The sequence below is a fragment of the Antennarius striatus genome, chromosome 20, assembly GCF_040054535.1.
Source record: "Antennarius striatus isolate MH-2024 chromosome 20, ASM4005453v1, whole genome shotgun sequence".
In the NCBI taxonomy this organism is placed as follows: Eukaryota; Metazoa; Chordata; class Actinopteri; order Lophiiformes; family Antennariidae; genus Antennarius; species Antennarius striatus.
Genome location: NC_090795.1, coordinates 917,501 through 931,994, shown reverse-complemented (window position 1 = coordinate 931,994; position 14,494 = coordinate 917,501). Strand labels below are relative to the sequence as shown.

General features: G+C 46.2%; 2 protein-coding genes across 8 annotated transcripts in view; both read right to left on the bottom strand.

Moving 5' to 3' along the window:
• Positions 1-95: 95 nt before the first annotated feature.
• On the bottom strand, positions 96-3,982 carry LOC137614024 (zinc finger protein ZFP2-like). Its single transcript, XM_068343445.1, has 4 exons — positions 3,715-3,982; positions 3,006-3,234; positions 2,268-2,603; positions 96-1,694 (listed from the first exon to the last, which is right to left on the bottom strand). The coding sequence occupies exons 2-4, from the start codon at positions 3,229-3,231 to the stop codon at positions 241-243; spliced, it is 2,016 nt and encodes a 671-aa protein (XP_068199546.1). The 5' UTR covers positions 3,232-3,234; positions 3,715-3,982; the 3' UTR covers positions 96-240.
• Positions 3,983-4,534: 552 nt separating this feature from the next.
• Positions 4,535-14,494, bottom strand: part of LOC137614019 (receptor-type tyrosine-protein phosphatase mu-like) — an 82,534-nt gene continuing 72,574 nt past the window's right edge. For all 7 annotated transcript variants that reach the window (XM_068343426.1, XM_068343427.1, XM_068343428.1 and 4 more), the window contains 10 exons: positions 14,250-14,366; positions 13,994-14,148; positions 13,690-13,825; positions 12,570-12,719; positions 12,322-12,495; positions 11,688-11,819; positions 11,447-11,572; positions 10,229-10,392; positions 9,966-10,101; positions 4,535-7,160 (listed from right to left, as the gene is read on the bottom strand). In XM_068343426.1, coding sequence (XP_068199527.1) covers positions 7,107-7,160; positions 9,966-10,101; positions 10,229-10,392; positions 11,447-11,572; positions 11,688-11,819; positions 12,322-12,495; positions 12,570-12,719; positions 13,690-13,825; positions 13,994-14,148; positions 14,250-14,366 — 1,344 coding nt within the window. In that variant the 3' untranslated portion in view covers positions 4,535-7,106. The remainder of the gene's footprint in view (positions 7,161-9,965; positions 10,102-10,228; positions 10,393-11,446; positions 11,573-11,687; positions 11,820-12,321; positions 12,496-12,569; positions 12,720-13,689; positions 13,826-13,993; positions 14,149-14,249; positions 14,367-14,494) is intronic.

The following is a 14,494-nucleotide window of genomic DNA, read 5'->3' as shown; positions in this document are numbered from 1 at the left end:
CAGTAAAAGGGTTTCTGTGATTTCAACCAATCGGCTGCCTCCGTTTGATGACCGCAAAAAAAAAAATTAAAATAAGGAAAGAAAGTGGAGGCGGAGCTAGAGGTCATGTGACACCTTAAAGGGCCGGAACAGATCAACTGACACTAATTTCGTCTTCAGTCTTTTTTTTATTAAAGCACGAAGAATCGACTCCACGTCAAAAACGCCAAAGTTCTGAGCGCGCTCAGTCCAGGAGGGGGGTCACGACCCGACCGGCTGCTCGCCCGAATCCGTCCCGTCGCCCGTCGAGACCACTCCGTCCCCAACGCCGTCCTCATCGCCGCCTGCAGCGGCGGCGTCAATGGCCACCACTGTCTCTTCCTGCTTGTACGTTAGGGCCGGCGTCCCGTCGTCGTCGAAAAGGATGGGCGGGGCTTCCTCAGGCGGCGCCGCTTCCTCCACACCATGCACGCGCTTCCTGTGCTGCTTCAGGTTGCCACTGCGGTTGAAGCGGGCGTGGCAGAGGTCACAGGCGAACGGGCGCTCGCCCGTGTGGATGATGACGTGCCGGGCGAGCTGCGAGCGGCACTTCTTGTCTTTGCCACAGACGCCGCAGACAAAGCTCTGCGGCGGGCGCTCGCCGTTGGCGTGCACCGCCTCGCGGTGCCGCTTCAGGTGGCTGAGGCGGCGGAAGGCACGTCGGCAGAAGTCGCAGCCATGCGGCCGCGCCTCGCTGTGCGTCAGGCAGTGGCTCGCCAGCAGCGACTTGAAGCGGAACGTCTTCCCGCACGCCAGACACGGGAACGCCTTGGGCGGCACCGGGCTCCGCCTGCGGCCGCCGGCCGCCGCGTCGTTCACTTTGATCCTCAGGTGCACGCGCACGTGGTGCTGCTTCAGGCAGGCGGCGCTCTGGTAGCTAAGCGGGCAGACGCCGCAGCGGTGCGGCTTGTTGCCCGAGTGAACGCGGCAGTGGGCGGCGAGCAGCGACTCCGACTTCGCCCGCTTCCCGCAGACATCGCAGGTGAACGGCGACGCGTTCCCTTCTTCCTCCTCCTCGCCGCGGCCGCTGCCGGCGTGCACCAGGATCTTGTGGCGCTTTAACTGGTAGTGGCGGCCAAACTTGCGCCCGCAGACGTCGCAGAGGTGCGGCCGCTCGCCCGTGTGCGTCTGGAAGTGGACGGCGAGCTGCGACTTGCACTTGAACTCCTTCCCGCAGAAGTCGCAGAGCAGCAGCGCGCTGGGGCGCGGCACGGCGGTGCCGTTGGCGTGCGCCACCTTCCTGTGGTGCTCCAGGTCGTTGGTCCTCATGTAGGCTTTGGGGCAAAGGTCACAGCCGTGGGGCTTCACGCCCGAGTGGATGACCTCGTGCGTCTTCAGGCGCGAGCGGCAGCTGAAGGTCTTTCCACAGACGGCGCACAGCCACGCCTGCGCCGCGCGCGGCTTCTCGAGCTTGGCCACGCCGTTGGGATGCAGGTGGGTCAGGTGGTGCTGCAGGTTGTCACGACGATTGAAGCGCAGCTCGCACAGGTGGCAGGCGAACGGCTTCCTGCCCGTGTGGATGAAGGAGTGGCGCGCCAGGCTCGACTTGTTCTTCATCACCTTCCCGCAGACGTCGCATACCGTGCTGCAGGGCTCCAGCTTCACCGGCTGCAGAGGTGCATGCTGGGAGTCGGAGTTCAGATGGTGGTCATTGGGAGTCGTGCAGGAGTCGACGTCTGGAAGGTGGGGGAGATTTATTCATGAGAAACCAACAAAAACTACAAAATAAAAGTAAAACACCGTAAAAAAACAATTTGAAAATTAAGATAATAATTATAATTCTTGAAATGTAATCAAATAGATCCTTTACTGTAAACTGATTAAGATCTTCAAAAGTTTTAAATTCATGTTTTCAATTTGAAGAATTTTTTTTGAAGACATTTTGAAGAATTTTTAAACTAATTTAACAAAATCTAGTCCAGCGTTTATATAATAATAAACACATTTAAACATAAATAAATCAAACATTCTGTATTAAAGTATTTTTACGCATTTAAAATTTTAAAGTGACTAAAGTTCTTAATTACTAATAATAAAATTCAGTCTAATGTAAATATTAATTTTGTATTAAAACCTTTCAAACATTTACAGGACAAATGAAAATAACAGAAAAATAAAATATATTCACTAAAAAAAATCTTAGCACAAACTAGAAACAAAATGTTTGATTTTTTGATTTTATTTTGTAAAATCTGTTGATATTTTGGTGATAACTTGATTCAGATCTTCAGACGTCTGTCCGATCTCACCGTCACGAGGAGCCCAGGTGGGATCGCCCGCGTCCTCCTCCACCACCTCCTCCTCTTCCTCCTCCTCTTGCTCCTCCTCTTCCTCCTGGGTGTTCTCGCTGACGGCGTCCACCTGGTGGCGGCGCCGAGCCGGACTCTTCTTGTTGCCGCTCTGAGGCGGGGGTCTCTTCTGGGACCGGGACCTGGGTCCGCCCAGCTCCGGGGACAGTTTGATGGGGGGCTGGATGGTCCTGGTCCTGGTTCTGGTCCGGTTGGTGGTGCAGTGCTGCAGCAGAGCGCCCCCATCTGGCCCGTCAGGTCTGACCGAAAAACACTGCAGCAGCATCCCCGACGAGTCTGCCGAGACAGGAAACGAGTCCGTCACAAAGAATCGACGCCCACTAAAGCGTCTCCATGACGACAGCTACCTGCTGTTAGCATTAGCATTCAGTTAAGGTTGTGTCTGAGCGATTGCGACGCAGAAAAACGTTTGCAGCCTTCCTCCTGGCCTCAAATGAAGACTGGGTTCATCCGCCTGACAGACGGAACTCAGGGCTGCCTGGCGCCGCCGCTGAGCTCCGCCTGCGGAGCGCTGCTGCCCCCTGGAGTCCCCCACAGGTCGGTTCACCTGGCTGCTGCTTTAGCAATCTGTGCTAATCCAACCCAAATCAGTGCAGGGACGTCTGAATGAAGTGTGACGTCATCAAGGGTGTCATGTGACACACACCCCCTCCCCGCCCCTCAGAAGGCGTGTCTCACCTGTGTGTCTCAAGCTGAGCTGCTGAGTCAGCAGGTCCACCTGGACAGCAGCGTCTCTCTTCTCCGCCGGGTCGCTCTGACAGCCCACCTCCCTCCTCTCCTCCTCCTCTGGGTTCTCCCACTGGCAGCCCACCTCCTTCCTCCTCTCCTGCTCCTCCTCCCCTGCTTCTCTCAGCAGGAACACACACAGATGTTCTCCTGCAGGAGGCTCCAGAAGCCCAGACATGTTCTGACGGGAGGAAGGACAGAGGCGTCATTCATTCACCCAGCCCAAACTGGTTTCCACCAGTGTAAACAGATTCAGATGAATCCGATCCCACAGCAGCGAATTCAGTTTAAACACCTCCGGAATGAAGCCCGACTTCCGCTTCCGCTCAGCTAGCCAGGTGGCTAACCCCGCTAGCATCAGCAGGTGTTCAGCTCGCTCAGCGCTAACATCCGGGTCCTCACATGCTGTTTACTCTGATATTAGCATTAGCTGATTTACTAGCGTGGCACTGGTAGTGACTCTACTAGTTTTAGCCTAATTTCTGTCCGCATGTTGAGAGAATTCTGCTCTAAAACTTGTAATTTCACCATCATCGTTTCCGCCATTGAAATAAAGCGACAAACCGAGACTCCGTCTCCAGACTTGCTCCTATGCTAACATTAGCACACCGCTAACAGCCGTCCTCCGTCACCGCCGGTGGGGTCAAAGCGGGTGTTTTACCTGTGACAACCAGCGGCTGCTTGACGGCGTTCGGTTTAAATCCAGGGAAGATTCAAAAGAAGAAAAATACGCAACTTTAAAGAGAAAACGGCTAAACGCCGCCGGTGGGCCAGGCCGCAGCGGAAACACTTCTTCTTCGCTGATGTTCCGGCAGGATGTAGAACTGCTCGCTGCCGCCTCCTGCAGGCCACAGCGCGAACTGCAACCAGGTACTGCACTCGTATTTCTGACAAGTTGTTTTTGAGATTTATTCACGTTTTAAACAACTCTCCTGAAATGATGACAATCATTAAGACATTTCAGATGGTAAACGTGGGATTTAGTGGCATTTTTATCTACAAAGTTCCACATTGTAGTGCATCCTCGTGTGTAAATTTCCTTGCGTGAATTTCATCAAAATATATCTAAACTAATCTAATAAATCATGCAAATATCAATGCAACGTAAATATAGAGAGACATACAATAGATTATTATAAGATTTCTGTGGTGTTTTAACTTATCATTAGTGAATGAACCAACATGTTAACATGGAGACAAAATACCATTACTATGTTAACATTAGCATGTTGATATTACCTTTTTATTCAAACTATTATCACAGTATTAGTATTTTAAAATGAAAAAGAAATGAAAATCAGAAATGTCAGATAACAGTAACGCTTGTCGTAGGCTAACTAGTGATGCTATTTGTAATAATGACATTTGTAGGTATTTGTTAGCGCTACTTTGTTGTTAACAAGCCAGAGTGGAGATTTGTTGAGGTCTTGGTTCACCATGTTTAACCTGATCAATGAAAGACATCAGCAATCAAACTCCAGTTGAAGAGTGTATACATGTTTTTATTCGTAGTATTTTGGAATCATACGTCATAAATAAAAGCTTTCAGTACAATAATGTTCTCATCTGCACCAGAGCCATTTAACAGGGTTCAATAACAACCAAACGTGAGCAGAGCCAGACGACCCGCAGCCGTACGTCAACAGGGTTAGATTGTTTGTCATGTCTAACCGTGGTTCTGATGGCCGGGAATTAAAATCATTCAACATGATTGTCTCTCTCTGTGTGCTTCACAAGAACAAACGACAACAACAACGACACTGAGAACAACTGAAGGAATAAATATTCTTCCTGCTTCCTCCTGCTTATTTACACTATTAACATCTCTCATCGGTGTCTTAACAAAACTAAACCACAAACCAGCATCATCCAGGTGCTGGGGGGAAAACAAACATCAAAAAGAGAGAGTAAAGACAAGAGAAACCACAACTACAGACCCGACGCTGACGACCTGGGTGGATCATTCTCATCCAGTTACTTTTTTTTTTTTTTAGAGATGCAGCAGTCATGGTCAAACAACACCAAAGAAAGGAGACGAATGGACAGGGAGTGGCGGTTCAACGTCTGCGGAAACAAATGGTGATAAAGAATCTCAAATTAACGTCTACCTTTCTGCTTTTTTTTTTTTCCAGTGTTCATAAACGCATCATCCATTCGTATCACAAACTCGTGTGATAAGAATGAAACGTCTGGATCCAATACAAGTGAGACGAACTTGAGTGGAGACGGTTTTGTCAGGACAAGGATGAATGGTTGAGCTCAGTAGAGTCAATGTTTGGTCATCAGGATTTAAATTAGGGCATCATTCATTAGTTAAGTCTCTTAACTTGTTTATTACCAGAGCCGCGCCCTGATTGGTAACCAAGTTAAATCAGCAGCATGTGTAACATGATTACTGTACGCTGACGATGCGCTGCTATTTCTCTACATACAGAACCAATCGATTTGCTAATTTTTCATAATTCCATTAGGAGATGCTAAATGGAAGCAGCTTCTTCACACTTACGTTACAACTGCTGCAAACAGATTTTTATTACCTCTAGCTAGCAAGATAAGCTAACTCTGAAGCAGCTGTTTTAAGAAAGAAGGACGTTTTTCCAGTAATATTATTTGTATGGCTGCTTTGTGTGATTTGTGGATGGTTGTATGCATGCGGATTTCTCTGCATTTGTCGTTTTTTTTTATGCATAATGCTGGAGGAGCCAATTAAAAATGAGATATTTAGCTAAGATGAGGACATTTGCAGTTCATTATTTGTGCATAATGTTCTTTCTAACAACAGAGTGAGCCTAAAGCTAACAGGTTAGCTGACTAGTAAGTAAATTTAATGTCATTTCAGTGGGTTATCAACAATGTGTTAGCTGGCTAATCTTGAGCTCCGATGTCATGTCACTCCACAACCAATGAGATGTGACGTTTGTCATGAAAACATGCAAATCTGTGAAACTGAACTCATTCTGAGTTTTTTAGCATTTTGATTCCACGTGAAAATGCATATAAAATTATTTTAAATCTTCCACCTGGGTGCCACCGGGAGATTTTATCTCATCATGCATTGTAAAGAACTATACCAGTGTTCCCAGTCAGACCAGTAAAGCCTCAGACAACCATTTCCCAAACCAATAAAGATTCCATTCCTTCTGGCCAAACTTGAGAATGTGAAAAAACTTATTTTCCAAATGTTCCATGTTTACACCAGACGTTTCAGGAGGTTACTAACTGCTTAAAAAAGCTTAGACATGTGTTTTGGGAAATGATTGTTAGGAGGAAAAAATTATTTGTTTATTATTTGAAAATTATTTGAAACAGTAAAAATCAGAGGTGCTGAGTTCAAGTGCATCCGGACAAACGCATTACTTGAGGGGAGGAGCCACAATAATGGACATGAGGACTGTTCGTCAATTATGTCATTGTTAACGTTACTATAATTTCAGAAGTGGTTGTGTCACAGAAGGAGGAATTATCTGGATTAAAAACAATATTTAATCTACCTTTTTTTGTGTGCATGAAAACAAAAGTGCAACAATCATGTTGTTGAATTAGCGCCCCGAACACCACACCTGCCAGGTGGAGGGACACCTGAATAAGTGGTCAGGTGGGGTGAAACAGAAATGTTGTGTTTCTATTTGTGTCAGCTTCATCTTTTAGCACCACACCGTTTCAGATGAAAGCTCCAGGTGTTTCTGCGTGTGAACACAGGTGAGTTCAGTTCCATCCTGTGACAAAGAGGATGCTCCACTCAGACGCAAAAATCAAACGCAGAAGTAGAAGCTTCTCTTGTCTCATCTGAAGTCGTTTTGGTTCCTTTAGTTTCATCAACAATAAAACAATAAAAACACAAGGTGAGTCTGTCGGAGTTCAGTGTGTCCATGCTCGCAGTCAAACAAGGCAGTGCAAAAATGTCTTCCTCCAGCCACTTCCTGTCGCTCCACGTTCCCCTCGTCAGTCAGTAGTAGACCTTCTCTCCTCTTCCTCCTCCTGTTCTTCCTCCTGCTCTATGCATCACCGTCACTGATGGAGGAAGAGGATGAAGAAGGGCTGCTGGTGTAGAGGCTAAGCAGCGTTGAGATACTCCAGAGCAACTTCATAACAGAACTTATACTGTTCCTGTAGAGGCAAAGGAAAGAAGAAAAATCACATTTTGAATAAAAAACATAAAATCAAAAGGGAAGTCAGGGGTCAACCCAACCCCAAACCCAATCCGAACACAAACCCCTAAGTCTAAACCTAACACCAACCCTAACTAAGAAAAACTGATGAGATCAAGATTGGATGGTTATGATGTGATTACATGGTTATGACATGGTAATACAATACTAAGACATGGTTATTAAGTGGTCATGACATTGTAATACCAATGACATGGTTATAGCTTGGTTATGACGTGATAATAAAATTTTAATGAGTTTGTAATAACATAATTTTATGGTTATGACGTGGTAAAAACAGAATTACGAAATGCAATAACACATTTATAACACAGTCGTAACACAGTCATAATCTGGTAATGACATGCTAATGATATGATTGAAATGTAATGATATGCGAATTTTATGGTTATGACGTGGTAAAAACAGAACTACGAAATGCAATAACACATTTATAACACAGTCATAACACAGTCATAACACAGTCATAATCTGGTAATGATATGCTAATGACATGACTGAAATGTAATGATATGCGAATTTTATGGTTATGACGTGGTAAAAACAGAATTACGAAATGCAATAACACAGTTATAACGCAGTCATAACACAGTCATAATCTGGTAATGACATGCTAATGACATGATTGAAAGGTAATGATATGCGAATTTTATGGTTATGACGTGGTAAAAACAGAACTACGAAATGCAATAACACATTTATAACAGAGTCATAACACAGTCATAACACAGTCATAATCTGGTAATGATATGCTAATGACATGACTGAAATGTAATGATATGCGAATTTTATGGTTATGACGTGGTAAAAACAGAATTACGAAATGCAATAACACATTTATAACGCAGTCATAACACAGTCATAACACAGTCATACTCTGGTAATGACATGCTAATGACATGATTGAAATGTAATGATATGCGAATTTTATGGTTATGACGTGGTAAAAACAGAATTACGAAATGCAATAACACATTTATAACGCAGTCATAACACAGTCATAACACAGTCATACTCTGGTAATGACATGCTAATGACATGATTGAAATGTAATGATATGCGAATTTTATGGTTATGACGTGGTAAAAACAGAATTACGAAATGCAATAACACATTTATAACACAGTCGTAACACAGTCATAATCTGGTAATGACATGCTAATGACATGATTGAAATGTAATGATATGCGAATTTTATGGTTATGACGTGGTAAAAACAGAATTACGAAATGCAATAACACATTTATAATGCAGTCATAACACAGTCATAATCTGGTAATGACATGCTAATGACATGATTGAAAGGTAATGATATGCGAATTTTATGGTTATGACGTGGTAAAAGCAGAATTACGAAATGCAATAACACATTTATAACGCAGTCATAACACAGTCATAACACAGTCATAATCTGGTAATGATATGCTAATGACATGACTGAAATGTAATGATATGCGAATTTTATGGTTATGACGTGGTAAAAACAGAATTACGAAATGCAATAACACATTTATAACGCAGTCATAACACAGTCATAACACAGTCATACTCTGGTAATGACATGCTAATGACATGATTGAAATGTAATGATATGCGAATTTTATGGTTATGACGTGGTAAAAACAGAATTACGAAATGCAATAACACATTTATAATGCAGTCATAACACAGTCATAATCTGGTAATGACATGCTAATGACATGATTGAAAGGTAATGATATGCGAATTTTATGGTTATGACGTGGTAAAAGCAGAATTACGAAATGCAATAACACATTTATAACGCAGTCATAACACAGTCATAACACAGTCATAATCTGGTAATGATATGCTAATGACATGATTGAAATGTAATGATATGCGAATTTTATTGTTATGACGTGGTAAAAACAGAATTACGAAATGCAATAACACATTTATAACACAGTCGTAACACAGTCATAATCTGGTAATGACATGCTAATGACATGATTGAAATGTAATGATATGCGAATTTTATGGTTATGACGTGGTAAAAACAGAATTACGAAATGCAATAACACATTTATAACACAGTCGTAACACAGTCATAATCTGGTAATGACATGCTAATAAATTGGTTGTAACATAATTGGTTTGATACGGTAATAACGAGGTTATAACACCCCTCACCAAACCCTTGAGTACCATGGTAATTACCATCGTACTACCATGGTAATGGTATTACCTGGAGTACCATGGTTATAACCAGGGTAGGGTTAACAAACCTTAACTCTAACACTAACTCTACCCTAACCCTGACACTACGCTAACACTAACACTACCCCACCCTAACCCTAACCCTAACCCTAACCCCACCCTAACCCTAACCCTAGAGTACCAGTGTATTGACATGGTATTAACAGTTCAATAACATGGTCATAAAATGTTAGGTTTAGGGTTAGTATTAGGTTTCTGGTTAAGTGCAGAGTTATATTTAGGGTTATGGCTGGCGTTAAGGTTAGGCTACTGTTAGGGTTATGTTTAGGATTAGGTTCAGAATTAGGGTTAAAGATAAAGCCCAACCTCAACCCTAAAACCCCAACCCTAACAATAGTCTAACCTTGACCCAAACTCTAAAAACAACAATGATAGCATTATCAGTATAATAATAGTAATAGTAATAATAAAAACTATAATAGTAATGATAATAATAATGATAATAACAACAACAACAACAATAATAATAATGATAACAATAACAATAATTTTGCGTGTCAGTTACCAGCAGGTCCACCATGTTTGGTTTGTTGTTTCTCAGTGTTTTAACGGCGTGAAAAACGTCGACGCAGCGCTGCTGTCGTAACATCTCACACACGATACTGATACTGCAGAAAACACCACTGCGACCTCCTCCGTTCCTGAGGAGAGGAGAGGAGAGGAGACAAGGATGAGGAGAGGAGAGGACGTTACAGTTCCACCTTCCACCACTAGATGGAGACCAACAGTCACTGGTGGACGAGCGGCGCCGTGGGGGGGGACCCTTACAGGCAGTGGACCACAGTCCGTCCTTCTCCTCCGTCGTACTCCTCCTGCCATTTGTCCACCTGGTGAACCAGCTTGAGGAAGGAGCGCTTGGACACGGGCGTGTCCCGGTACATCGGCCAGCCCAGGAACTGGAACTGCTGCACCATGCGGTACCCGTCCTGTGGCTGGGGACACAGGGAGGACAGGGGGTCAAAAACAAACTCCCCCTCAGGTGTGTCAGGTGTTAAAAGGAAAGGAAAGGAAAGGAAAGGAAAGGAAAGGAAAGGAAAGGAAAGGAAAGGAAAGGAAAGGAAAGGAAAGGAAAGGGAAAATATGGGAAATGACTACTGAAGGAGAGACGGAAGAACAAAAAGGAAAAGAGATGAAAATGAGAGAAACAAGAGATGTAGAAAGGAGGAGAGGAGATGAACAGGACAGATGAATAGAGAGCAGGAAAGAAAAAAGAATAGGAAAAGACAGAACTATAAGAATTTTTTTTTAAAATGATGCAGAGGTAAAGAAAGAGACTAAGAGTTAAAGGAAATAAAAATGGGGAATGGAAAAAAAACAGTTGAAGGAATGAAAGAGGTAAGACAGGTGAGCCGGGAGGAGAGAGGATGATGACGGTGGGGGAGGTGAAGGATGGAAGATAAACAGATCCTAACGTAAATGTGGGCTGACAGGGAGGAGAAGGGGTTCAAATCAAACACACTCAAATCTAAACGTGACCTGCCAGGGATGGGGCGGGTGGAGACGGGAGTCTGGATCAAAAACAGCCCAAATTTTGTGAGACACAGGGAGGAAATGGGGCACAAATCAAACGCCACAAAAGCTAAACTCAGCCCGACAAGGAGGTGAAGAGGTTTAAATCAAATGCACTCTGATCTAAATCTGGTGAAACAGGAAAGAAATGGAGGTTCGGATCAAAGGCAACCAGCCGAACGCTGGCAGACAGAAATCAAACGCACCCTGAAAACCAAGTGCCTAAAGAGAGTCAAAATCAAACACACCCCGGGATGAAAAAAGTAGCTTCTGTAAAAAAAATGTTGACTCTACCCAGGAACAGTTTATTTGTCGAGAAAGAAATAAAGTCACGCCGACAGTAAACCTGAGCGAGCTCAGATGCTAACATGCTAATTTTAACGTCGGTCAGCGGCGGCTAAACGTCAACCGTCAGCATCAACTGGGGCGGAGTAAGCCCCGCCTCACGGGAGGCGCCAGAGCGTGAAACAAACGCACCCTGGCCGTGTTGTAGATCCTGAAGATGCGGCTGATGACGTCCTCCTCCAGATCCGCCGACACGAACTCCACCTGGAGGGAGCCGAGGCGGTGGAGGCCGTTCTCGGGCCAGTACTGAGGACACAGCTGGAGACGGACGGCAGGTTAGAGCAGGTGTGTGTGTGTGTGTGTGTGTGTGTGTGTGTGTGTGTGTGTGTGTGTGTGTGTGTGTGTGTGTGTGTGTGTGTGTGTGTGTGTTTACCTGCGCGGGGTCCACATCGTTCAGCATGACGATGGACGTACAGTGGTAGTCGAGGACCAGACGCCAGAAGTCCTTCACCGTGTTGGGCAAAGGATGCTGGGTAACAATGAATGCTGACGGCTGCTTGTAGCTCTGAAAGGGTTAAACATACGTCCTTATGTGGTCACGTGGCAGGAAATGATGTCACGCAGGTGAAAAGAGCATTCTGAAGCAGGGGCGAAGCCGATCACGCGCTTCCCTCTCCGGGCCTCGGAGAGAGACGAACCGAATTCACTCTGTGGTCAGATATTTGGATGGTTACCACGACGACAGAGTTGTTTATTGGTGAAATGGTAGGGTAGGATGTTCAAGACTGAACTGTGGTTAGTGTGTGTGTGTGTGTGTGTGTGTGTGTGTGTGTGTGATTTTCTAAACCCTCCATTAACCCACAACTATGCTGACACTGCTCTCTCTCCGAAACAGGAAACAGGAAGTGCGTCTCCCGCTGTTTGGAAAGTCTAAACTTTAGGAGACGATGACATCATTTCCAGGCTAGAAAGCTTTATTTAGATTACGTTGCCACGACGACCCACAGCTAGAACGTTTGTGGCAGCTATGCTAGGTGGTAGCGTGCGGCGGCGGGCGCGTTACATACGTCCATCAGCGCGGCGTTGATGTAGTTGGAGCTCTCGCCGTCGATGGTGATGAGGAAGGGCAGGCAGCGGTCCGGCGGCAGCACGTCCATGCAGCGGTTCTTCTCGTGGTTCCTAGGCAACAGGGCGATGCTGCAGTCCTCCACCCGCAGCGTGGGCGTCACCATGTTCAGCGTCTGGACACACCCGGTTGGTTACCCTCGGGGGGGAGTGGTCGGGACGCGTGGGGGGGTGGATCAGGTGGACTTACCCGGAACTCCTCCTTGATCTGACTGGAGTTGGTCTGAGGATCCAATCGGTTCATCTCGTAGTAAACCGACCGCAGCTGGTTGGCCGGAATCGCTGTGTCCCCGCAGAGACACGCCTCCAGGATGGCGTCGTGGATGAAGACGTACTGCTCCTATTGGACGAGAGAGGGGGGGGGGGGTTTGAGATGAACACAAAACACTCCTCACCCCCCCACACCCACCACCCTCTGACTGACAGGAAAGATGCAGAAATGTCATTTCATCAATGATTTATGTCACTACATAGAGGAGGAAGAGGAGGAGGAAGAGGAGGAGGAAGAGGAGGAGGAAGAGTAGGAGGAAGAGGAGGAGGAAGAGGAGGAGGAAGAGGAGGAGGAAGAGTAGGAGGAAGAGGAGGAGGAAGAGGAGGAGGAAGAGGAGGAGGAAGAGGAGGAGGAAGAGGAAGAGGAGGAGGAAGAGGAGGAGGAAGAGGAGGAGGAAGAAGAGGAAGAAGAGGAGGAGGAAGAGGAAGAGGAGGAGGAGGAAGAGAAGGAGGGGGAGGAGGAGGAGGGGGAGGAGGAGGAGGAAGAGGACTGACATTAAAAGTTAGACACTGAAGGTCATCCCTGAGTTCGCTTCTGTCACATCCTGTCAGTCTCCGTTTGATGACGTCACAACAACAATAATGACGTGAAGATGTTACTATGGCAACGCAGCCAGCGATGGTTAGCGGTAGTAGCACGTGGTAATGACATGGTGTGAACATGGAAACAACATGGTTATACCATGGTAATACATGGTTATAACATTATAAAAACATGGTTATGACACGGTAATGATATGGCGTGAACATGGTAATAACATGGTTATGGGGTAGGGCATGGTAATGACATGTAAATAACATGTTGATGACATAACCTTAATGGAAACCTAACCCTGACCCTGACCCCGACCCTGACCCTAAATCTAACCCTAAACCTACCCCCAACCCAAACCCAACCCTAACCGTTACCCCTAGCCAAACCGCAACCTTAAACCTAACCCTAGAGTTAAGGCTAGTACCGCTAACCACATACTAGCATGTGGTTAGCGGTACTAGCATGTGGTTAGCGGTACTAGCTTAGCGGTATTGCGTGCCCGTACCTCCGTTTGGACCATGTTCACCCGTCGGGCCCTCAGCTCGCGGACACAGTTGTAGATGTCGACCACGCCCTCTCGCTCCGCCATGTCCAGCATGATGTCAATCACTATGAAACAACCCGTACGCCCCGCCCCCGCACTGACACACACACACACACACACACACACACACACACACACACACACACACACACACACACACACACACACACACACACACACACACACACACGTCAGCTTCATCTGAGGTCACATTTCATTGACGAAGCAGCTTCGACATGGTGGCTCCGTCCTGATTGGTGCTCACCTGCAGTGGACCACCGTGGGGCCGGCGGTGGGCGGAGTCTTGGCTTTGACTCGGCGGATGAAGCCCAGCAGGCCGGTGGCGTGGAGCGGCACGCCGTGGTCGGGCCAGCCGGTGAAGTGGAACTGCCGGATCTCCCTGATCTCTGCCACGCCCCTCTGACGGACACAACCATAGGGTGTGTGTCACCATGTGTGTGTGTGTGTCACCACATGTGTCTGTGTGTGACCATGTGTGTGTGTGTGTGTGTGTGTCACACCTTCTCCACGGCGAACGTGCGGATCACGTACTCCGACAGCAGCTGAGTCTCGATCAGCGTCACCTTCATGTCGCCGTAGATCTCTGTGTCGTCTGGCCAGTACTTACAACACTTCACCTGTACACACACACACACACACACACACACACACACACACACACACACACACACACACACACACACACACACACACACACACACACACACACACACACACACTGTTGTTTATTCGTCACATTAAACTC

Excerpts from the sequence above, each read along its gene's own strand:
- LOC137614024 (XM_068343445.1), bottom strand. The coding sequence starts at position 3,231 with ATGTCTGGGCTTCTGGAGCCTCCTGCAGGAGAACATCTGTGTGTGTTC. Across the intron at positions 2,604-3,005 it reads GCTCAGCTTGAGACACACAG|ACTCGTCGGGGATGCTGCTG; the intron begins GTGAGACACGCC and ends CTGTCTCGGCAG. Across the intron at positions 1,695-2,267 it reads CACCTGGGCTCCTCGTGACG|ACGTCGACTCCTGCACGACT; the intron begins GTGAGATCGGAC and ends CCCACCTTCCAG.